The following is a 25,398-nucleotide window of genomic DNA, read 5'->3' as shown; positions in this document are numbered from 1 at the left end:
ATTCTCTCATTGCATTTCTGCACACCATGCATATTTTATAAGCCTTTATCATGCCCCTTTGTCAGGGATACCGGTTTCCTCCACCTCACTTTGTTTAAACGCGGTTTTAGATATTCGTGCTTTCTTAATTTTCTGCTTCCCCCAGTTGACTCAGAATGCTTCCAAAACCACCTAGTAGCTGGTATATTAGGCTGAGGTGTGAGGTAGACACTGAGAAACAGGGTGACCTTTAAACTAAGTTTGTTGGTTTATTAAAGAGATACTATGTACATAAGAGAATACTGATACTTATATTGGGGTGGTAAAGGAGCTTGTCAGTTTCTGAACATAGGCTGTTGTTGACACCAGCCGAAAGAGGCTTTTACCTCAGGCCAAATTCCCTAAACCTCCACCCCAGTCATATGCTTCCACAACCGAGTCCATCTACTGGGGACAATCTGCCTCTGTATCCCAATACTTGTCTGGTTGTACGCCTGGCTGCTTTGACTGTTTAGCCAACTTTAAAAACCTGATTGTATCAACTTCCTCTGGGTAAGACCTTTACACAGGGCGGCTTCTCGGACCAACTCAGTCACCAGCTCCCTTCCCCTGATCTTCATCAGAAAAGTATTAATAACACACTTGGGTGTAAATATCCAGGCCTGTTTCCCCATAGCTATTCTCTGGTCTATTTCTCACACCTTTGTCATCAACTCCCTTTCCTTCCTTCTCCACAACTGACAAATCTCAAATGCCTTTCCTTAACTGCCAATTACCTCTCAAAGGACTAGAAAGCCAATCAGAGTCTGCTGTCATACAGACCAATCGGAATGAATTTACCTGATCCAGGTCTCATTCTCAAAGCAATTCTCTCCCCTTACAGAACCTCTTACCAAGGACCGCTGCAACATCATAACAGCCTGAAGCCTCAAACTCTTGAGTTACAGAAGTCACCTTTTCATTCCAAACATAGATTTATATGTGTGTGTGTGTGTGTGTGTGTATATATATATATATGTATATATATATATATATATGTGTGTATATATATATGTGTGTATATATATATATTATAAGACAGTTTTGAAAGCAACAAACAACTTCACTCAAGCTTGCTCTGGATCCCTATAAGGATTCCGTTAATCACCTAAAAATATGTATGAACGTAATTGTGATTAACCAAACAGGTTTTTATTGTATTAACAAAACGTTTCAGCTTCCACCTTCATCAGCTGCCAACATATAAATGCTGTTACCAAGGTGGCAGTTATAGAGCTTTGAGGATGGAATGCTCAGAGGGGCTTCATTTGTAGAAGCTAAGTAATGGTGGTACTGTCCTCCAGGTTCAGGCCATGTGGTGCCAATGTGTCCAGAGGTCAGTCAGTACCGCCCCTAGGCACCAGGAAGCGGGGCAGTTGCCCCCAGCCCTGCGGTTTGGGGCCCCCCTGCACTTGGCGATCTGCGCAGTGGTGTACCAAGGGGGGGCACCCCAGGTGTAAACAATAGGGGTGCTGCCGCTGGAGGAGGAGGCAGCCACTCGATGGGACGCACTTGCTGCCCCCTGTCCCAGTCCTGTCACCACTGCCACTGTCAGCCTTGGCCAGGTGGTGCCAGCGCTTGGGCGCCTGCTGGAGGTACGGGGGGTGCTATGCTGCAGCTGCTGTAGCATGGCAGGAGCGGCGACCAGGGAAGGAGTGTGCGCGCCGTGGCGGGCTACAGGTAACTAGGCGGCTCGCTGCGGGTTGCAAGATGGTGCCCTCCCTCCGGCAGGCAAGCTGAGGGGGTGTAGTTCGTCTGCAAATGGAGCCCAGCAGGGTGAGGAGGCTCCTGGCAGCTGGCACCAAGTGAGCCCAGAATTGGATGGTGGCGTGACGACCAGGCCCAAGAATCAGTGATAGAGCAGGCAAGCGAAAGCCTATATCTAAAACAGCCCCCAACAGACACCCAACCTGCAGATAATGTACCAAAAAAAATCACAATTGTTTGTTTTAAATCAAAGTGAAAAATAAGAGAGCTGGACTTTTTTTTTTTTTAAAGCTGAACTCTTATTAGGTGTTCTGCACAGAAGCACCATTGGAAGACATTCATATCTGCAAATCCCAAAGTCATAAAATTGCAAAATGGTTTAGTAAGTATGTAATTGCTTCCAAAGAAAATGGTAAATCTCCAATTGGTCTCCAGATGTGGGTTTATCACTTTCCTGTCCAATTCACAGAGTGGTTTTAAAAGCTATATTCTTTTTTTTAAAAATGGACAAAGTACATATTATGCAGTTGCTTTACTAGCTTTTTATATAACTCCTAATAAACGAATTCCTCTTTAAATCTTTTTTGTTAGTCTATTAAGGAATGCATTTAATTTATCCTTTGTTTGTTTTCCTTTGGGGTATGTACTGTATGTGTATTCTTTACTTTGACACAATCCCTCATCTAACTTCTGTCTCATAGGTGGGCCACAATATGTTACTAAGGTCACAGGGCATGGCCTGGAATAGCAGTAACAACGCTCAAAGAGAGGGAGAACAGCCGCCTTTAAGACATTCCCCTTGAAAGACAGATAGTAATATAATTTTTCTCCACAATGGGAGCGAGGGGTTGTGGTGGGGGTCTTAATGCTCTTTGAAGCAGCCCTTTGCTCCTGTTTCAATGGAAGGGTAAATATATCTCACACACCCCATGTGTATGCTCAAACTTAAGGTCGATATTGTAGGGGAGCGTTAATAAGAGGGGTAATGGGAGCCCATCCAGCCCTCTTCTTGAAGGGTAGACTGCTTTTCTCACCCTCCCAGGCCTGTGGCTAGTTCTTAAGCAAATAAAAAACCACCAGGCAGCTTCATTCCTTCAAGGGGCGTATGTTGTTGCCGCCTCCTCCCTCCAGGCTGGGGCTAACTGGGGCAAATGTCTTCCACCATTTCATGCTCCTTGGGAATTTGTAGGTCAGACTTCTGAATTTGCACCACAGTCGGCTTTTTCCTTCCCAGGAATGGTCTTGAAATGATAGTTTTGTAAGCTGTTCATAGCTGTCTCTGTTACATTGAAACAATGTGGGGGGCAACTATGCTTTTGCCCCGGGTCCTGCACATGCTAAGGGCAGGCCTGAAGTCAGTAGTGTCCCATATGTAACTGGTGATATGATCTGAGGCCATATGTTCTTAGGACATATGTAATGTTCTTATAGATCTATCTAAAATACACACTGGGAAAATATATATGGGGCAAAACTGACTTCATCAAGAACTGTTTTATGAATTACCACTGTTATCTATGTAATTATAATAGCCTGTACTTTTCTGCGTTTCATTTCCTTCTGACCTCCCTTATTACAACACCCATGAAAGCTTTTAATTGTTATGTGCCTTCAAGTTGATTATGACTTATGATGACCTTATGAATCAGCCATATCCAAGACTATAATAAATTTGCTAGTTTGTGAGACAATGCAAGGTGTTTTTTGCAACAGACTGAAAAGGCTGGAAATAAATACAAGAAGTATACACAAGTTTATTTATGCAGCTAACAATACCGTGAAAAAGATTAGAACTGTTGGGCAGGGAGGGAGTCAGATTTCACCACGTTGAAAATAGTCACAAGTTAAAAGAAATTAGCATCTGTTTCTTGCTTAGGAAAGTGTATGCAAGTGTGAATCTGTTGGTAAGATTGTCCTGAAAGGTGAAAAGGCTTTTTAAAAAGAGAGAGAGATGAAGAATCCAGTTGATTAGCTGCTGCTTTTTACTAGCAGCTTTAAGGGAGTAAATCCAATTGAACTAAATGGGGCTTACTTCTGAATTGGCATGTACAGGATTGTACCGTTAGTGTATTTTAAAGTCTACGCCCTTTTCTAGGCCAACCGAGGCTGTTTCTGGGCAGCTCGCGTCCTAAAAATACTACGGAAACAAGAATCCTAAAAACCGTTGTGCTCTCTCTCATCCGTCTTCTGATTTTCGAGCCTTTTTGTTAGGCGAAGGAGAGGTTGTTCCACGGAAGGCAACGCTGACAAACGTTCGAGAAACCGAGATGCCAAAACAGGTACACTATAAGGAAAACTATGTAATAAAACTACTCGAGGGGAAAATAAGCGAGCTGGCCGTTTTTGCGCGGCTTTCAGCAACAGGCTTGCTTGCGCTCCCCTGGAACAGCGATAAAGGAAAGGTCCGCCGCCTCTAGTCCAGCCCACTGGAGCCTGACGCAAAAAGCAGGGGCGGGCTTGCCATGGCGCTGGCAGAATTGGCCTCTCGGCTCAACTGCGCCGAGTACAAGAACTGGGTGAAGGCCGGGCACAGCTTGCTGCTCTTGCGGGGCGCCCTGCAACGCTTTGCCGGAGAGCAAATCCAAGACTTTCACCGCCAGCTCCTCGCTCGCCTCAGCCCGCCGGGCAGTCGGTGTAACGGACGCTGCACCCCTCGAGGCAAACAGGTGAGGCGCCGCCCTCCCTTCCGGGATCGCAGAGAAGCGCAAACTCAACAGGTTCCTTTTCACGGTCTGTGCAGGCGCGCGTGCTTGAGTTGCTGTCTGGTGCTGGGTTTGTCTTGCCGCCGCTGTCCCGTTAGAAACGCTTTTGGGAAGTAAAGTGGCATGCGTTGGTCACTTGACTATTCCCAAAGTATACGCGACACAATCTTTCCCTTGAATTTCCTCCCTGCTCATGGCTGGAGTTCGATTCCAACGGAAGGAGGAATTCGAATCTCTGGTCCGCTCAGCCTTCTATCCATCCATGGTCGGTAAAATGAGTACCTGGCATATGCTGGGGGGTAAAGAAAGGCCGGGGAAGGAACTGGCAATCCCACCCCATATATACAGTCTGCCTAGTAAACGTCGCAAGACGGCGCCCTAAGAGTTGGAAACGACTCGCACTACAAGTGCAGGGACACCTTTACCTTTTTTAAATACTACTTTGGGTGAAAATCACTTTTCTTCCAAGAGGACGGATGAGGGAAACGACTTTGAGCGGGGGAAAAACCTGAAAGAGTTGCACAACCCCCTTTTTTCTCAGTCACCCCCCCCATTCTGCGTCCTTCTGCTTAAATTTGTAGTCGCCAAAGAGTGTTTCTTAATTAACGCATACATTATGCCAATCACATCCAGTTTGAGGTAGAACAAAGAATTCAAGCTCTGTCTATCAGCACGAGAGCTTTTCCTGCGGAAACTGCTTCTTACAAACAGTGCCCCCTTGTGTAGGAATGAGGAACATGCTGGGAGAAAGACTGCACATATTCTTACACTTTTGTTGTATTGTCATTTTACTTGGGTTCTACTGCATATATATAAGCTCAGGGACAGTGCAGCAAATCCAGACTTCTTGTTTCTGACCTTGTTTCAGGCTGGTTGCAGAACTTCGTAATTATAAATTACAGGTTAATTTTCTGCTGTTTTAATATATAATGAAACGATAGTTCAAGTGATGCCACCTAGCACCCTCGAGAAATTTGAAGTATTCAAGATGGCTGCCAAATTAGTTTTTAAGTGAAGTAAATAAAATAATCACAAGAAATGCCATTCATCCAATATATTTTGATACTTTATACATTATTATTTAGTATATTTGTATGCTGCTTTTCATCACCAGGTGACCTCAAAGCAGCTTCCATAGCAAGAACAAAACAATATAATAAAAACAATTCAGAACATAATAATAATAAAAACTACAACAGTATCAATAAATAACACCACAAAATATCACAAAACAGGCTGACATCTCATATCAATCTAGTCCCATCATTGTATAACAGCCCATATCCTTCAAAGAAGATTCCTTGGTAGCAGTGTCTTCCCCCAGTGTCCAGATAGGGTTACTTCCATCTCCATGTCCTCAGGCTCGTTCAGCTGCAGCTCGCTGGGCTGCTGGTGGTGGTGGTTCATATCGGGCGGGGGCTGCAGCAGCTTGGGCTTGGGGGCCTGGGCCTTGCCTGGAGGAGGCAGATGCGGCAGCGGTTGTTGTTGAGCAGGAGGCCCCGCACCAGGCGGTGGTGGCAAGGAGCGCTGGAGGATGTTTTTAGATGATACACCCATGCATTGCAGGTAGGCATTACTTAAAAGCAGCATTCCCCTCCCCTTTCTTTCCAGAATGGTTGTTCTCAAAAAACAGAAGCTTGGTTTTTACCAAGCAAAAGAGATAGTCTCACACTATTGACCCTTCATCATTGTCTCAGCCAGCATGTCCAGCAGTCAGGGATGCTGGGAGTTGTAGTCCAACAAGAACTGGAAGACCACAGGTTCCCCATTCCTGCCCTAAGGCTTAGCCTGCTTGGGATCCAGTGGACCTGGAACGATGGTGGCACAGGAAATGAGGTGCTGGACACTGGCTGCTGGAAGCTTTAGTCTGAGTCACCTTACAGAATTTCAAGTCTGCTTGTGAAAAAATGCTTACATTAGGTATGCTGGTCATGAACATAAATTATGCTGACAGTTTTTTTTAAATGGTCACCATGATGCACTAAGTATCATTGATTTAAAAATGCACAGCTGTTTTACAGTGTCACTTTCACATTTGTTTTGGAGCAGAGAGAAAGACGGTAGAGGGGTGCCTAACCCTTTCCCCACCTGTTGTTTTTGTGTTTCCAAATTCATCTCTTCTACCCAGCTGATTTTATTATTTTGGGTTTAAAAATGTGTTTGTTATTAGTAGGATATGGCACCCAAGCTTTAGAATGGAACTGGAAATAACACAATGCATTTTCAATATTTTTTTAATCACTGTAGCAGAGCCCATTCTGAATTAAAGAGTTAGGAGCTTACTCATTCTATGATATTGCAAGGCAAGTGTCCACATCAAAGTAGACGTCCAGGTTTTAGCTTTTGGAGCCTTTATTTTTGTGGCAAAATGTGCACTCTGTGTCCTCATCCAAACCATCATAGCTGATGGTGGAATATTAAATTGTATTTAGTACTGCTAATCAGAGACCCAACATGAAATCCTTGGAACAATTTAAGAGGCTTGGAAGGCTCACAGTGATGATGCATTTGGGCAAATGAGAATGATTGGAGCAGTCAGTGTGCGGCATCTGATACAACATATTGCACTGATTGCAGAACAAAGTTCTGTGCTCAGTCAAGGCTTCAGCTTCAGGAGAAACAATTTCACTAATGGAAACAGGCCAGGATTTTAGAAACATCATAATGAAGAGACCCTGCTTTCTCACAGAGTACTTGTACAGAATTAATAGAATCGGGACGTCTTACTTCACCTTCTGTGGAAACAGTTAATCTCGTGTTTTGAAAAACGGCTGTTAGTACGTTTCACCTAGCACCAGATTAAGATAGTGTGACCTGCCATTATGAAGGCTACAAAGAAAATTGCAAAGAAGTCAAAAGAATGGTGCTCTGCCAAGAATGAAGTCCAACTGACGCCTTACAGAGATGTAGTTGAAGCCAGTGTGAATTGCTGCTTTGAAATATCCCTAGATACGATTATGCTTGTCACAAGAAAATGATTGTTTCAAAGTACTGCAACAAAAGCGAGTGTCTAACCCTGCCCGTTTTATTTAAATTTTTATAGTTATTCCTATATACTCATACTGTTCTTGCCCTGTGAATGGAGTTTTCTATTAAGAAACAGAACTGTGAAGTGTGTGGAATGCTTGTTTTCCTATCTCTTTGAGGCTGAGTGGGGTTTTTGGAGGTGGGGCCTCCATTAAAAGATACAGACAAATAGCTGAGCTGTCAAAATATATTTGGTGGGCAACGTTTCCTGATTCTTTTGCTCAGCTGCCAAGCTAATTTGGCAGCCATCTTGACTATTTCCTATTTCTCAAGGGTGCCAAGGTGTCATCGCTCAAATTATTGTTTCACATAATGTTATAGCACAAAATTTATCAAAAAAAGATTGGACAGACAATACTTCACAGTTAGCTAAATAACTGTGAAGTTCTGAAAACGGACTATTTAATCTTATACAATGCATCATAATGTCAATTTGCTTAAAATTACTCAATGATGCTAATCATATGATTCATCTTGAATTATAAAGAAAACATCAAATATTTTAGACAGATGGAAGTCTGTGGCTTTTTGTTTTGCTGCTAGACTAACCTGACAGGCAGAAACTCAACTTGCACAACTTTTACCATCTCATAATCTCCATGCTGGGGAAGGCTTTTGTTGTTGTATGCCTTCAAGTCGATTACGACATATGGCAACACTATGAATCAGTGAGCTCCAATAGCATCTGTTATAAACTACCCTGTTCAGATCTTGTAAGTTAGTGGAAGGCTTACCTGATGAATTTTGGCCTCTCTGCACTACCACAACTTTATAATTGAACTAAGTTGTTTATTTCAAGAAGGATGCAGACAAACTGGAACAAGTTCAGAGGAGGGCAACGAGGATGATCAGGGGACTGGAAACAAAGCCCTATGAGGAAAGACTGAAAGAACTGGGCATGTTTAGCCTTGAGAAGAGAAGACTGAGGGGAGATATGATAGCACTCTTCAAGTACATGAAAGGTTGTCACATACAGGAGGGCCGGTATATCTTCTCAATCGTCCCAGAGCGCAGGACACGGAATAATGAGCTCAAGTTGCAGGAAGTCGGATTTTGACTGGACATCGGGAAAAACTTCCAAACTGTTAGAGCCATATGACAATGGAACCAATTACCTAGAGAGGTAGTGATCTATCTGACACTCTCCTTTTTGGGGGTAGAGGACATTATGCTTTCAATAGAAAAGAGTCTGTAAGTTATGCTCCAGTTTCTTTTAAGAAATTAAACCAGTGAAGCCTTTCTCCTCAGTGTATCTTCCATATATTAAATTTCAGCTTGTCACAAGGTATTTAAAAACACACGAGACCTGCTTGCAAAGAGTGTTGTGAATTCTGCCCGGTGTGTGTGTGTATATCTTGGTCTACTTCTTCTGCATTTTGTAGGGATAACGAGTATAATTATTTCAAAACACTGCAATTGGAGGAAATATTTAACTCTTTCTGCTTTATTTGCATTTTTCCCATTAATTTCAAAGTATTTCCAACTTTTCTTGCCATGCACGTGAAGGAATCTATCAGATACACTTAGGAACTGGAATCCCTGCTAGAGAGACATTAAGGGCTCATCCATACTTCCATTTAATCTGTAATAGAAGCCCCTTGTGTGTCCATTAATTCATCCTCATCCATATGATGTTCTCCGTAAACTGCTATCATCCCCAGTTTTCTCCTAACTAAATCCAGAGTTTCCCTATCCAGAACTATTTGGAGTATTGCTGTGTAGAGGAACTCTGGATTTAGTTAGGAGAAAATCAGGCAGGGCAGTGGTTGGCAGGGACCGTCATATGGACAAGGGCAAATTAATGGAGATGCAAGGCAAGGGCTTACATTACAGATTAAATGGAAGTATAGCTGAGCCCTAAAACTGCAAGACCATCTGGCCTCAGCATCTCAGCCTCTTTTCAGCCACCAGTAAACAGTACTATCCCTTGTTCCTTGATGAGGCTTTGAGATGGTGTTGAGAGATTTAGTTTATATTTTTTTACTCCCCCTCCTTTATCTCTTGTTCTTTGCCAAACTGTAGTTTGTTGACTTTGGGGACTGGAAATTGTTTGTTTTTCATATTGTACAATTCTGTAATCTAACCTAATGCCTTGGGATTGAGAGAAAATCTAAATTAAACTTTGAGCCCCACTTCCTTGGGTAAAAGATTTGAAACTGCTGATTTAAACTGCAGCACTTGTGTTGGTGTTTCTTTTCCTTTGCAGTTTCAGCCTGTCTGCTCCTTATGTAAAGAATGGAAAAAAGAGATTTTGAATCATCACACACATAGGAATGGCGAAGTTAACTGGGGAAACTGCAGGCCTTGGCTCTGGCCTTCTAACTCATGGGAACTTGCAAAGGTAATGCTTGATAGTTCTTTTGCATAAAATTGATTTCTACTCATTTTCACTTCTGGGTATGTAACAATTCAGCTGGGGTTGCACAGCATACATCAGGGGAGGACAGAAATTAGAAATGGGGAACCTGTGGCCCTCCACATGTTGTTGGACTACAAGTTCCTATGTGCCCAGCCAGCATTGCTAATAGTCAAGGATTATGGGAGCTGTAGTTCAGCAATGTCTGGAAGACCACAAGTGCCCCATGCCTACTATAAATGGACCTTAGCCCTGCCACATACGGATAGTTCTGAAAGATCTGCAGAAGGCACAGGGAGCTCATGCTGTTCTGAATTCTAGACTACCAGTTGCTATCCCCTTTTCTTTCTACTGCCAGCTTTTGTCTTGTTTGTATTAGTTTACTCAGATTTCAATTCCTTCTTTATTTCTGGATTTGAAAATTCAGAGAATTCACCAACGCACCATTTGTAAGGTTCTAGTCAGTTAACAGGAACAATTGGAACTGTATAACTCATAGCAACATTTATCATATAACAGCATACTAATAGAGTTGCATCTCTCTCTCTCTCTCTCTCTCTCTCTCTCTCTCTCTCTCTCTCTCTCTCTCTCGACGGAGATTCTGTGGCTTTTGACATCTGCATAACAGGCAGATATTCAGCACATGACATAATGAAATGGTGGTGCAAAAAAAATCATGTTTAACATCTACCAGATGCATCTATTACAGGTGCTAGAACCATGTTAGAGAAAAGGGTGCCTCCATTTCCTCCCTGACTCCTAAGGGGGGAAAAAGCCCATGAAAACTGATGTGTGATTATTATATATTTGTTTATTTCACTATGGGTTCTCACAGTGTATTATGTATGTACTCTGAGAAACTGCCTACTTGTATAACTGCCAACAGATATACATGCTGTGAACTAGACATAAGTACAATCAACATGTGATAAAAAGCATGCTGATGAGCTTTGAAAGGCAATACGTGTAGTATAAAAGTATCATCTGCCAGCTTCATGCGTCATTATGGAAAATGGAACATATTTTGGATTCAAGAGACAGTGATGGCCTAAGGGTGACATATGGTAGCTCATCAAGAAAGTCCTAAATGTCCTTTCCTATATGGTGTGGGAAGTTATAGAATGACTATTCAGAAAACCAGAAAGAGTATCAAAATGGGATTGTAAAGAGAAAAAGGACAACTACAACTGCTAACTAAACCACTATTTTAGCCTTGCTCTAGCCATTTGCAGAGTGCATGACAAAGCTACAATTTAGTAAACTTTAGTTCTGTTATAACAGTTAGAAATAGAGTATTACTAGCTTCTGAACTGGAAAAGAACACATTAACTGCAAGTATTCTCTTTCGTTGTATAGGCTTACATGCCTCGTGGGAAAGCAGATATTTGTGGTCCTGATAAGTGTGATGCATCAGCACTCTTAAACCTTTTCACCTTCTGTGATCACTTCAGCAACATCGATCAGAAGAAAGTCAGAGAGGTAATCCAATAACTGATTGACATCTTTTTTAATAGGGTTCCACAAACATACTCATCAGGCTAACACCAGTGACTGCCCTCCCATTTGGGCAAGCACCCTGCCCCTGTCCACAAGCCCAGTACAATTCCCCTCCCCTGAGTTCTCTGTGCGTGACCTGCACCAGACTCAGGGAAGGGAGGCTCTACTACAGGGCTTCCAGAAGGGTGAGCCATGTCCCACTCTACAAAAGTCCAATAGAAAGGGAGACAAAGAGTACCTCCTTTAATCCAAGCTCTTTGCTGTTCATGAAGAACTCAGGAGAGGGAAGGGGTGATGTCTCTCCCTCAATGTGGGGCTTTTTCAAGATTCAGGAGATGAGATGGAATCAGAGGGGTTGGAGGTGGCCATAAATTATTCGCAGACCCAATTCTTTGCCTTATCTGCATGGAAATCTTCGCTTCTCTTTCAAGAGAATCCAAGCAGATGTATCTGTACAACCTACTGAGTTGCAATCAAGGCTTAAGTGAGTGCCAAGAACTGTTTTGTGGGAACGTCAGTACCAGCTAACATCTCATGACCCCCATCGTTTTCACTTGGGAGAAAACAGGTGTGAAGTTTTAATTTAAAAAAAGCTAAAACCAATTTTGGGTAGCATGAGAAATTTGTCAGGAATATTTTAAATGACATCACAGCTTTGAGAGGTAGGACATATAGTGCTTGTGTGATATCATGGTAGTAAGGACTTAGAAAGGGACCTTTATCTTAAAGCCATGATGTTACTTTCAATCAGATTTTATCAACATTCTTTAATACATATTACTAATGTGTCTTGATCTAGCTGATATTTTCAAAAATTCCTTTTGTTAGTTTAGGCCCTAAGCTGTTGTGTTTCTGATGTGGCACTGTATTTACATGTTTGCTTTTTTAAATGCAGTCTAGAAACTTTTGCATTACATACATTACATACAACAAGCCTTTTAAGTTGAGACTTTATCCCAGTCTCCTTCTGTGTCGGAATTGCTTTTTAATATGCTTTTAAACCTTTTTTTAAAAAAACAATGTTTTTTAACCTTTTTTTTTAAAGTCTTCAAAGCTTTTAAAAAATGTTTTAAAGTTGTTTTGCTTTAATGTATTTTAATGTCTGTTTTTATTATGTTTTAAAGTGTTTTTAGTGCTTTTGTTTGCCGCCCTGGGCTCCTGCTGGGAGGAAGGGTGAGATATAAATCCAATAATAAATAAATAATAAATACATCACCTTTTGCTGTTTTCAATTATTCTGATTAAAAATGATCATCTGCTCCTACCTTTCTTCATTCTGCAATTCCAAATGAAGTTGCCACACCAAGTCAACAGAACACATGGGCCTGCAACAAAGTGTTGAAGTATTTATTCTTCCTAATAAGAGTACTCATGTTCAGAGCTCTAGCCAGCCAGCCAGTCAAGCTCTCCTCCATTCCATCCTGTCTTCTTCTCTTTCATTTTTCTTTAAGTGATACCCAACATTCCATGGTTACTGTATGTGCTCAGTCTTCATTGCACTGTTTTTCGTGGATGCCTTTTAGTTGTTTTCTTCTTCTGTAAACCTCAGAGTCCATGCAATCATGCTGATGTCTCCCTGTTGTTTCTTCATGGCTCTGTTTTGCCTCCATATCTGTTGGCAATCACACAGAAGTTCACTAATAAAAGAAACTGATTTTCATGGGCACTGTTAAATATGACAATCTTTCTAAAGTAATGAATTGTTCATACTTATCAAAATGGCAGAAGTGATTTCACTCTTCCTTTCGCTATAGATTATGTATGCCTACCAGTGTAAAATGCAATATAGTCAAGTATTTAAGGCTTAAGGCTGATTATCAAGGAACTGATGATCAGAGAGGCCTTAAGTCAGGGAATCTAACATTGGCAAGGCATTTACCGCATGGAACATTTCCATGCTAGTAACAGTGGTGTAGTTTCTGGTGTGAAACTTGTTACTCAGTTAGTGGCCCCTAATGCAGGGCTATAAGTTGAGGATTGGTCCTTGCTTGCCATTGCCTCTCAGTGGTTTTACAGTCTACCTGTTTTGCTTCATGTTTATATTACTAGGTGATTAAATGTCACAATGAACTAATGCATTCTTCAGATATGAAAGTCTCTTCTTCCTGGCTGAAAGTATTTGGAAATCATGTTCAGAACTTGCTAACTGAATTCCAACATGTTCCAGAGGCTCAGATGGCTAGTACAAGGATAGAAAAGGTAATGCTTGCAGTTCTTTCCACTTGTGCTTGGCTGCTATTATTCACTATTGTTGTTTTAGCTAGTCACAGTATTGAATATAGAAATGGCACAGTCTGTGGCCAGATGGTTTATGCTCTTAATCAAAACCATCAGTGGTATCTGGGGCTGATTCAGAATTTGTTCATTCAAAGTTTTTTGGGTACATTGATACAATTTAGTTTAACTATTACAATTACGGTTGCAAAAGTTATTAGTATTAACAATAGTGCAACATTTTATCTGCATGTTATAGATGGTAGGGTAAACCTGTCGCAGGGCAGATAGCATAGTAGGGAGATGACAGTCATTATGCTATGTGGCATGTTAACAAACAAAAAAAAAGAGAGAAAAGAAAAACTGGTTACATATGTACCTCATGTGGGAGAATACAAAAGCCAGGAAACAGAATCTATTTTAGGCACACCAGTGGGATTAAAAAACAAAACATTTTTCTTTGTACAGCAGATTCCTATGATATATCACAAAAGCTGCTTTTGAGACTCCCCATAGTTTCAAAACAGCTCATTATATTAGAAAAGAATTAAAGTAAAAATTGGATAACTTAAAAAATGTTTACTACGTGGCAGGGACATTGCTGCAAAGGAATAACCAAACTGATGTTCACCATTTAAAAAAGAGTAGCTAAAACTTATACAACCCCTACCTAGGAATAAGTTCCATTGACCTCCACAGGACTTACTTCTCAGCAGACATGCATAGGATTGCACTGGGAATAATTTAAATGTGTTCTTTTGCACTAGAGGCAAAATCCACAAAATATAAGTACAGTAGGGCCCCACTCATATGGCAGTTTAGGGACAAGACCCCCACCAAAAAGCACCGAACAGTGGAACATAGCATGGTGGGGAGCCAAAAAGGCAGCAACAAAATGGTCTTGCAGGCACTGGAGGTGTTGCCAGCCTTCCCACAAACACACAGTTGACTAGAGCGGCAGCCACAAGCTCTAGTATGATCCTGTGGGCAGCCACTGCAGCAGGCTCCGCCGATCCAACCCTCAACCAGGGGAAGGGAAAGAAGCCGCTGATCAATGCCTCCAGGTCCGGTGTAACACGATAAGCAAGGTAAGCATGGCAGGAGGGCGCCATGTTTGAGGGGCGCCTTTGGCACCCCTAAGCCCCACCAATACGCTGCTCAGACCCTCAATTCCTTGCCTTTCTGCTCCAAATGGGAAGGGAGAAGCCAGAAAACACTCCTCAGTTCCATTTTGTACTTTCTCTGTTTTCCCTCTGCAAGCATCCATGGCAGCGGCGGCAGCAGCAGCGGCAGCCCGGCCTGAGAGGACTGGCGGGCTCTTGCCACCCTCTGTGAGGCGATGAGGCACCATTGGGAGAGGACGCAGAGTCAGCCCGTATAGCCAGGCGAAGGCTGGCCGGCGCTCGCCAACGCCATTTGCCCACGGCCACTTCCTCCTCAGGGGAATGAGGGGACAAGAAATGGAGGGCGGGAAGAAGCGGGAGTGGCAGAAGAAAACGCTGCCTCAGCATGCTCGGACCTGAAGCAAAAGTCGAGCAGGAGGCCCGTCGACAGGGTCTTCCCCGAGGGGAAAAGCGATGGAGGCAGGAAAGGGCTTGAGGAGGGTCGTGCAGGATGGGTGTTGTGGTGCCCCCATCCCATAATACCTGCTCATTGTTGCATCGGTGCAGGCAAGCTGAGAGGGCCTCATCCAGTCACAGAATTGCAAATACATCTCAGCTTATTTTGTCTAGTTTTTGGTCTAAAGCAGGTTTACCTCACCCTTCAAGTTCCCAGAAACAATAAAAAAGACAGACGAAAAAATCTTTCCTGCATTGATGGGGGGGTGGACTTGATGGCTTTATAGGCCCCTTCCAACTTTATTGTTCTATGATTCTAAGACTAAAAAGACAAGACACTCCAAGTTTACAAGACACACAACACGTTTTTATGATGTTTTAAAGTGTTTTTAGTGTTTCTGTTTGCCACCATGGGCTCCTGCTGGAAGCAAGGGCGGGGTAGAAATAAAATAATAAATAAATAAATAAACAGGAAAGGAACATGGGGAAAGAGAAGTTGGGAGAGGGTGAGAAGCAAATTTTGGGACTCCAGTCTTTTGAAAGTTTATAAAGTTCTTATAGAGACTGTTCTTCAGGCCCCCAAATGGGCTTTGTTGTTGTTATGTGCCTTCAAGTTGATTACGACTTATGGCAACCCTATGAATCAGTTACATCCAAGAGGATCTGTCATGAACCACCCTGTTCAGATCTTGTAAGTTCAGGTCTGTGGCTTCCTTTATGGAATGAATCCATATCTTGTCTGTCCTTCCTCTTTTTCTACTCCCTTCTGTTTTTCCCAACATGATTGTCTTTTCTAGTGAATCATGACTTCTCATTATGTGTCCAAAGTATGATAACCTCAGTTTCATCATTTTAGCTTCTAGTGACAGTTCTGGTTTAATTTGTTCTAACACCCAATTATTGGTCTTTTTCGCAGTCCATGGTATGCGCAAAGCTCTCCTCCAGCACCACATTTCAAATGTGTCCAAAGTATGATAACCTCAGTTTCATCATTTTAGCTTCTAGTGATAGTTCTGGTTTAATTTGTTCTAACACCCAATTATTTGTCTTTTTTTCAGTCCTTAGTTTTTCATAGTTCATGGTATGTGCAAAGCTCTCCTCTAACACCACATTTCAAATGAGTTAATTTTTCTCTTATCTGCCTTTTTCACTGTCCAACTTTCACATCCATGCATAGAGATTGGGAGTACCATGGTCTGAATTATCCTGACTTTAGTGTTCAGTGATACATCTTTGCATTTCAGGACCTTTTCTAGTTCTCTCATAGCTGCCCTCCCCAGTCCTAGCCTTCTTCTGATTTCTTGACTATTGTCTCCATTTTGGTTAATGACTGTGCCAAGGTATTGATAATCCCTGACAAATTCAGTGTCCTCATTGTCAACTTTAAAGTTACATGAATCTTCTGTTGTCATTACTTCTTGACGTTCAGCTGTAGTCCTGCTTTTGTGCTTTCCTCTTTAACTTTCATCAGCATTTGTTTCAAATCATTACTGGTTTCTGCTAAGAGTATGGTATCGTATGCATATCTTAAATTATTGATATTTCTCCCTTCAATTTTCACACCTCCTTCATCTTGGTCCAATCCCACTTTCCGTATTATATATTATGCGTATAGATTAAACAAATAGGGTGATAAAATATACCCCTGTCTCACACCCTTTCCGATGGGGAACCAATCGTTTCTCCATATTCTGTCCTTACAGTAGCCTCTTGTCCAGAGGATAGGTTGCGCATCAGAACAATCAGATGCTGTGGCACCCTCATTTCTTTTAAAGCATCCCATCGTTTTTCATGATCTACACAATCTAAGGCTTTGCTGTAATCTATAAAGCACAGGGTGATTTCCTTCTGAAATTCCTTGGTCTGTTTCATTATTCAACGTATGTTTGCTCTATGATCTCTGGTGCCTCTTCCCTTTCTAAATCCAGCTTGGACGTCTGGCATTTCTCGCTCCATGTATGCTAAGAGCCTTTGTTGTAGAATCTTGAGCATTATTTTACTTGCATGGGATATTAAGGCAATAGTTTGATAATTACTGCATTCTCTGGGATCCCTTTCTTTGGAATTGGGATGTATATTGAACGCTTCCAGTCTGTGGGCCATTGTTTAGTTTTCCATATTTCTTGACAGATTTTTGTCAAAATTTGGACAGATTCACTCTCAGTAGCTTGTAGCAACTCTATTGGTATGCCATCTGTTCCTGGTGATTTGTTTCTTCCAAGTATTTTAAGAGCAGCTTTCACCTCACACTCTAAAATTTCTGGTTCTTCTTCATATGGTTCCTCCGTGAATGAATCTGTCATCCTTGCATCTCTTTTATAGAGTTCTTCAGTGTATTGCTTCCATCTTTTATTTTGTCTCAGTCAGTCAGCGTGTTCCCCTGTTGATTATTCAACAACCCTAAATGTAAACGTACTGCCTTCAAGTCAATTCTGACTTATGGCGACCCTATGAATAGTGTTTTCATGAGGCTGAGAGGCAGTGACTGGCCCAAGGTCACCCAGTAAGCTTCACGGCTATGTGTGGGTACTCTTGGTTTAAACTTCCCTTTAATTTCTCTAATCTTTTAGAATAGGGGTCTTGTTCTACCTTTTTTGTTGTCCTCTTCTATTTCTTTACAATAACTATTGTAATAGTTCTCTTTGTCCCTATGTACTAGTCGCTGTATTACTGCAGTTGAGGTTCTGATCGTGTTTCTGTCTCCTTTTGCTTTCCTTTTATCTTTAACCATTTTAAGAGTTTTGTCAGTCATCCCTTGAGGTCTTTCTCTCTTTTTAACTAGAAGTATTGTCTTTTTGCATTCTTCCCTGATAATCTCTCTGACTTCAATCCATAGCTTTTCTTCTTGTTCTCTATCAACTAGGTTTAAAGCCACAAATCTGTTCCTTATTTGATCTTTCTATTCTTCTGTGATATTATTTAAATTGTATTTTGGCATTATGATTGCTTTGTTCTTCTTTAGCTGTACTTTGATTAGCAGTTCAATTATAAAAGGTAAGGGCGCCGATTTATAATTTGCAGGGGGGCGCCAAACACGCCAACACCGGCCCTGAATGCCTCCCCCCCACAGTTGACCGGAGCTGCAGGTGCGAGCTCCGGAGTGATCCTTTAAGCAGCCGCTGGAAGCTCCAGGCAGGCTGCTGTAGCAGGCGCTGCTGATTCACCTGAGAGGGATAGAAGCCGCTGCTGCGAGCTGCAGGCAGACGCAGCATCAAGCGGGCCGCACTAGAGTGAACTTCCGCTCTAGCAGCCTCCGCTGTCCCCCCCCAAAACAGAACAGGGCTAGGTAGATAGAAATGGGGAGGTGGGGGGGGAACCAAGTAAGCAACTACCCCAAACTACCTTAAATGGGTGAGGGAGCCTGTCGTGGATCGCAGGGAGGGAGCTGCGTCTGGACGCTCGCCCGCAGCCCCCCTTCCCCCAACTCTGAAGAAAAGCGCCTTATCAGCGAAACGCCGAGAAGCGGGGCCCTACTGTAGGTTTCACAAACTACTTGGCAAACCTTAGCATCGTTGAATAGCATTGTTGCTCATCTCTGTCACAAACAACACTGGCTGGATCCGAAGAACTGTGTAAACAGTTATATCTGCAGATCTGTATTTTTCAAACAGCTCCCTGTGTCTTTGGGTCATTAAATTCCTTAAAGTCATTATTTCATCTCTAACCCAATACCTTTTTATGTCATTTATTTTGTTTTTTACTAAAACCCAATAGCTTCTGTCATCTGATTGGGCTGTTCATGTACCAGGGGAAGATCAGCATGATGGATTGGAAGGTGAAATGAATCAAAGTCAGATCGGTGAAATGAATCAAAGTCAGATCAGTGAAATAGAAGCAGAACTAATAAAAGAGAGACTTCATGAAATCATTCTTGTCCTGGAAGAGCAAGGGATGATGTCAGAAGAGGTAACTTAATTTGAAAACATAAAAGCAGACTTGTACTCATACTTAAGAGTTTAAAGCTAATAGGTCCATCTATGTAGTAAGCGGAGTCCATTTAGAGGTTACATCAAAATGCACTGGAAGAATCCTGTTCAAATGGACAAATTGTCTGCCTGAGAAAAGCATGTTCGGTGAAACTGAACTCCCAATATCTCTGTTGAATTTTACAGCTAGGCAGTTCTTTATATTGGGGTACAAAATACAGCTGCCTGCTGGGGATGCATTTGGCGGGGTGCTTAAAGTCTACACCTGAAAACACATGATATAGCCGTGTTGATGAAACTAAAGAGGTCTGGATGGAGGCCACTTATGATCCCATGTAAGCTGTCTTGAGTTCTATGATGGAAGAAAGGCGAGTGTCATGGCCCCGTCAGAGGACTCATCAGACGAGGATGACTCGGGAGTAACAGCAGCAGACCCAGAAGCAGCAGACCCAGAAGGAGAAATGGAGGAAACTCCTGAGAACCCAGCTCCTTCTCCCCCTCAGCTGCAGAGCACCCCAGACACAGCTGAAGCTCTTCAGCCAGATGCAGACAGTGAACAGGATACTCCCCCCTCACCTGCAGAATGTAGACAGCAGAAGGTCAGGCAGAAGAGGGGCAGGCCTGTCCACTTAAGGCCAAAACGCTGAGGGCTCACACCTGCTGACAAACCTGCTCCTTAAAAGTCAAACCTTGGCTTCAGCTTGTTGCTGACTACAATGTCAGGTGTGACCACTGTGTGTCTTCCTATCCCCTGAACCTTGACTTGGACTGATCTCTCGGCAAACTAGACCCGGACCTTCACTGACGTCTCTTCTGGATTTCTGGCGTGGCGCGTAAGCTTCAAACGGCCTCTGCCCTTATCTTGCTTCCTTCTTGCTAGCCTGGCAGATTTATAGCCAAGCTGCCGGCTGAGGACTTACGGCCTGGCAATTACCAAGGAATCTCCAGCCCTGCCTGCACCCCCACTGACACTGCTGTCTCAGTGAAGAGCTGACAGCGAGATACAATGCCTTGCAAAAGTAATCAGAGCCCTGACTGGTAGCCTCATATTACTGAATTACAAATGATACATTGTAATTTTGTTCTGTATATTTTATTTTGAAACACTGAAACTCAAAATCAATTATTTTAAGGTGATATTGGTTTTATGTTGGGAAATGTTTGTAAGAAACATAAAAAACTGAAAATGTTGCTTGCATAAGTATTTAACCCGAGCTGTGGAAGCTCCCAGTTTACACAGATGAAATAAATTGCCCTATCGAGGACACAGTTACCTTACCATTGGCCTCCACCTGTGAACCATTGAAGTTGCTGTCACATTGTCAGGATAAAACTCCCATTATTGAAGGATTGTTGGTCAGGCTGTGGATCTGAAGGAAAATGAAGACCAAAGAGCATTCTGCAGAACTGAGAAATAATGTAATGCAAATGCATAGATTAGGAAAAGAGTACAAACTAATATCCAAGTGTTTGGATATCCCAGTGAGCACAGCTGGATCAATAATTAGGAAGTGGAAGCTTCATTACACCACCCAGGCACCGCCAAGAAAAAGGCGTCCCTCAAAACTCAGTTCAGTAGCTGGGAGTGGAGTACTGGTGCACCAGTCAACCATATCAAGAGCTCTGCATAACACTGGCCTATATGGGAGGGTGGCAAGAAAGAAGCTGTTACTCAAAAAGTGCCATCTGAAAGAACATCTGGAGTTTCCTAGAAAGTGTGAGTGCCCCAGCTGCGATGTGAGAAAAGCTTTTGTGGTCAGATGAGACCAAGATAGAGCTTTTTGGCCAAAACTCAAAGTGCTATGTGTGGCACAAACCTAACACTGCCCATGCCTCAAGGCACACCATCCCTACAGTGAAGTGTGGTGGCAGCATTATGCTGTGGGGATGCTTCTCATCAGCAGGGACTGGGCATCTTGTTAAAACTGAAGAATGGATGGACCAAAATACTGGGAAATACTGCAAGAGAACCTCAGTCCACTCAAAAATCTCACATTTCACATTTCAGCAGGACAATGATCCCAAGCACAAGGCCAAAGCAACATTGGCTCGAAAACAAAAAGGTGAATGTCCTACAGTGGTCCAGTCAAAGTTCTGATCTCAATCCCACTGAGAATCTGTGGTGCTTTTTGAAAATTGCGGTCCACAAGCGATGTCCAACCAACCTGAATGATCTAGAGTGAATCTGCCAAAAAGAATGAGCCAAAATCCCTCTGACACTGTGTGCAAAGCTGGTACATACATACCCCAAAAGACGTAAAGCTGTTATTGCAGCAATAGGTGGCTCTACAAAATGTTAATGTGTGGGGATTGAATACTTATGCAAGCAACATGTTTCAGTTTTTTATGTTTCTTACTAACATTTCCCAACATAAAACCAATGTTGCCTTACAATAATTGATTTTGAGTTTCAGTGTTTCAAAATAAAATATCATACAGAATTAAATGACAATGTACCATTTGTAATTAAGCAATATGAGAAGTCGGGTTTGATTACTTTTGCAAGGCACTGTATATGTGTACTAAAGAAATGAACATGCAGTGTTGAAATGTAGAACAGTGAAGTCTCCTTTCTGCGTAGCTTCTCTCCTTCAATTAGCAGATGTGTTACTACCTTAGACATATGTGACATTGGGGACAGAGATGGAACTTCTATTTTACAGTTCCTTATGTTTGCCTAATTGTAGGTAACCAGTGCTGGAGAAATGTGTATCTGTTTAAAACAATCCCCCACCCTTAATATTTCTATGGAAAAGGAATTGCTCATCAGTTTCCAATCCAAATATTGCCAGTTTGTTCAAGAATGTAGGTACTTGAAAGTGAAAGTTTGGTATGTCTATTTGTTTTACTTAGAGGATTGTAAGCAACAAAAAGTAAACTGTGGTAATAGTTCGTGCCCATTGACTAGATTTTGAGGCCGTGATTCCGATTCTACAAAAGCTTTGAATCTTGCGGTGGTCACAGATTTGACATTGAGGAACTCTGTCTACATGCCACTGAAATAATTTAGGAAGCACGATCTTACCCTTGAGAACAGCCTGCTCCGCATACTAGCTGAAGTGGCCTCATACTACTTCCACAACTATCAGATGGCTGCTTAAGAACTACCTTGCCCTGAGGTAACAACAGAGGGGCTTGCCAGATAACCTGATGGGGAAAAAGACCAGGCAACAGCATATACTTAAACCTGTGACATGCTTGTGGGGCAGCTGCTGAAAAGCTTTTGAAGCCCACTTCAAAATTAATAAAATATAATTAATAAATGCAGCATTTGTAAGGAATTAGATGAACATAAGTACATTCAACACACACCCCTTTAGTTTGTGAACTGCTAAAGTCTATTTGCATAGTAATAAAATGTTTTTAAAGTAAGAAAGTACAGTGACTCATGTATACATTGATTTTTTTTTAACAAATAGCAAGAATTGGAGACCACTCAGTGTTTGAACTAATGAACTCCAGCCAGTATTGAGAGAGGCATTATAGGGTACCCTTTTCTCTTCTTTGCATTGGTTGCTATTGAAGAATGTAGGATGGAATGTAGGCTTATAGCCTGTGGACAGAATGGCCTTCTTGTGCTACCCTTCACTTGCCCCTGTAGTACAGTCAGCAAATGGCTTGCTGACCACAATTATGGCACAATTAATTTTTGTCTAATGCTGGATCTGCATATAGATTTTCTTGTGCTTCATTGATATGCCTAGCATTACTCACTTCATTATTTGATTTACTGTAAGATAACTCATGGCTTTTTCTAGATTAGCATTCTATTAGCTTTAAAGATTATACACTTCAGGCTCTAGATGAAATGGCAATTTCTGCAGATACATGGAAGATAAATAATAAAAAGGCTCTTTTTAAAAAATAAAAAATACTAACACTACTAGTTTATGAAAAACCTTTAAAATAAGGAATTGCAGACTGTGCTTTTAATTGTAACTATTCATTCTATATGCCAGCTCGCCCTTGTTTTGCATGCTATGTTTCTTGTATGCTTTTATTGCTGATCCTATTTCTTCTTTTTCCCCCCATCTTATATTCTTGGAAATGTTCAAGTATTCAGTAAAAAATTATGTTACAAAAATAAGGAAATGCTAATCTTCCAAGAAGTGGGGGAGAGGAGAGAAAAGGCAGACTGGATGAACAGTGTGCATGTAGTGATTAGTGTGAGCTGGGTTGAAGGTGAGAAGTTGAAGTTCAGATCCACGTTCCACTGTGAAACTCTCAGGCTGAGAGAGACTTATTTGATGCTGCCCAGACTTGCCTGAGATGCTTCTTGTGAGGTGTTACTGTTTCTATAAGATCGTTGGAGAAAGAGAAAATAAAATGCATCCCAGTACAAAATGTTTTCATTTCACTCTTTGAAACTTAACAATATTTTCTTTTCTTCTTAGGATTTAAACAGAATACAAAATGTAAGGGATTTCTTAAATGGCAGCCATGATCTTCAAAGGAGATTGCAAACAGAAATGCAAAACCTAAAAGACCTAGAACAAAAAATGTATGCCAAAAACAATTACGTGAAAGAGACCCAGGAAGTGAATTATGAGCAGGAGAAAGGTAAAGACAAGTGTATACATTTAAAAATGTTATTTGTATTTTTGTCTTTCTAACAAGCTGCATACATTGCTGACACAAGTGCCATCTTACAGAAAGCTTAATTAAATCAGATTATACAGCTTGAGGTGGCTTTTTATTTGGATTGCCAAGAGACAAACATTTAGTCAAGAAGGGCAGATGTTATTCTTAAGATTAGAAACCAAAGAATTGGCTTGTTAGTTAAAATAAATGTACAGGTCTTCCCTGGTCCCTGATTTTTGGCTGTTGCGTCTGTAGGAATGCTAGGCCATAGTGCTAGAATGATAGCAGAAGCCACAACTGACGGAAATCCCTCTTCTATGAAACTCTTAAATGTAGAACCCTAGACCTAGCAATTATGTATACCTTGGGGTCTATAATCCACAGCCCTTCAACCTGCCTTGCATGTTCCCTTTCTTTCTGCCACTAGTGTGCCACCCTAACTCTATTGTTGGTACCTCCTTTCTTCAACTCCAAATTATCTTTATCCACTGTTTTCTCAGGAGTCTGCTTTTCAGGCCACTACCTAGTATATCCTACTTCCTTTATACACCTCCTTTTGACCAGCCTCTCTAGCATTTCTGACTCCCACCTCCCAGGGGTGGCCACTCTGTGGCTCTCCAGATGCTGCTGGACTACAGCTCCCATCATTCCTGACCATGAGCTGTGTTGGCTGAGACTGATGGGAGCTGTAGTTCAGCAGCATCTGGAGAGCCACAGAATGGCCACCCCTGCTATAGCATACAGCCTTTCATTGGAGGTTTAAGGAAGAGTGTGTGGCTGTTTGAAAGCTCTTTTCCTAACAGCCCCATGCTGCTCCTTAAACCTCAGAAAATTTGAGGTTTAGGGCAAGTGTATGATGTCAAATGTAGGGGTGAGTGTGGCTTCCCCAAAATGGCCTCATAGGCCAAATAGGGAGGCCAAGTTTGGTCCATGGGACAGAGGTTCCCCATGCATTAGAATCAGAGCTTGGAAGTTACTTTTTTGAACTACAACTCCCATCAGCCCCAGCCAGCATGGCCACTGGATTGGGCTGATGGGAGTTATAGTTCAAAAAAGTAACTTTTCCAAGCTCTGATTAGAAGCACTGTGAAATTTATTTACAGGTCCTTCCAATTAGCTTTTCCTTACTTCCTTCACTATTGCAGTTTTCCTCAAACATCATTCTTAAGAGTCATCTTAATTCACTCATCACCTTTCTTGCAGTCTCTGTCACAGAGTTCCCTTTTGCTTAGATTCCCTAGCCTGCTCTTGTGGTTTTAAACCCACCAAATTGATTTGTCCCTCTCTCAAAGAAGCTGTATTGCAAACTCTTTATAGTTTCCCAAGCAACTGAACACTGCTGCTGTACCAGCTCAGCCAATCAGTGTCAAAGGCTTCACAAGTATAATAAATACAGTATCATTTTTATGGAAGTCCTGCATGCTGTGTGCCTCATAGTGCAAGATGATGTGATCAATCTGGAGCTTTGTTCCAAGTGACTTCAAAGCATTTTGTTCCATCGAGCTGTATAACTCATTGGGCCTCTACTATATGATTGCAGAATTTAGAGTGTTTCTTTTCTCTGAGTTGTATTCGATATGCAATACTGAAATGACAAAAAAGTCAGAGCAAAGTAAGAGTTTTTGTTTAAATTTTAGATGGTCCTTCAGAAAAAATGAAGCATATGATATGAAGAACGTGTCACAACTATGAAAATGCCAAGCATTATCAAATGGAGACTTGCATATTTCCACAGAAATCCTTATTAAAACATGTTTTTTTGGTAAGTTATATTGGAACTTTGGAGAATAAACCTGAATGAAGAATAATCA

General features: G+C 41.9%; 1 protein-coding gene across 2 annotated transcripts; it reads left to right on the top strand.

Moving 5' to 3' along the window:
* Positions 1–4,134: 4,134 nt before the first annotated feature.
* On the top strand, positions 4,135–25,398 carry C5HXorf38 (chromosome 5 CXorf38 homolog). 2 transcript variants are annotated; one of them, XM_061627451.1, is made up of 7 exons: positions 4,136–4,391; positions 9,661–9,795; positions 11,167–11,289; positions 13,357–13,506; positions 18,795–18,986; positions 23,401–23,566; positions 25,225–25,398. In XM_061627451.1, exons 1-7 carry the CDS (start codon positions 4,188–4,190, stop codon positions 25,257–25,259), a joined length of 1,005 nt encoding a protein of 334 aa, XP_061483435.1. In that variant the 5' UTR covers positions 4,136–4,187; the 3' UTR covers positions 25,260–25,398. The 2 variants fall into 2 exon arrangements, with proteins under 2 accessions (XP_061483436.1, XP_061483435.1); XM_061627452.1 differs by lacking the exon at positions 18,795–18,986 and having other exon boundaries at positions 4,135–4,391.

This window comes from Rhineura floridana, chromosome 5 (assembly GCF_030035675.1).
Source record: "Rhineura floridana isolate rRhiFlo1 chromosome 5, rRhiFlo1.hap2, whole genome shotgun sequence".
Lineage (NCBI taxonomy): Eukaryota > Metazoa > Chordata > Lepidosauria > Squamata > Rhineuridae > Rhineura > Rhineura floridana.
The sequence above is the reverse complement of the archived record's forward strand: the minus strand, read 5'-3'. Positions and strand labels throughout refer to the sequence as shown.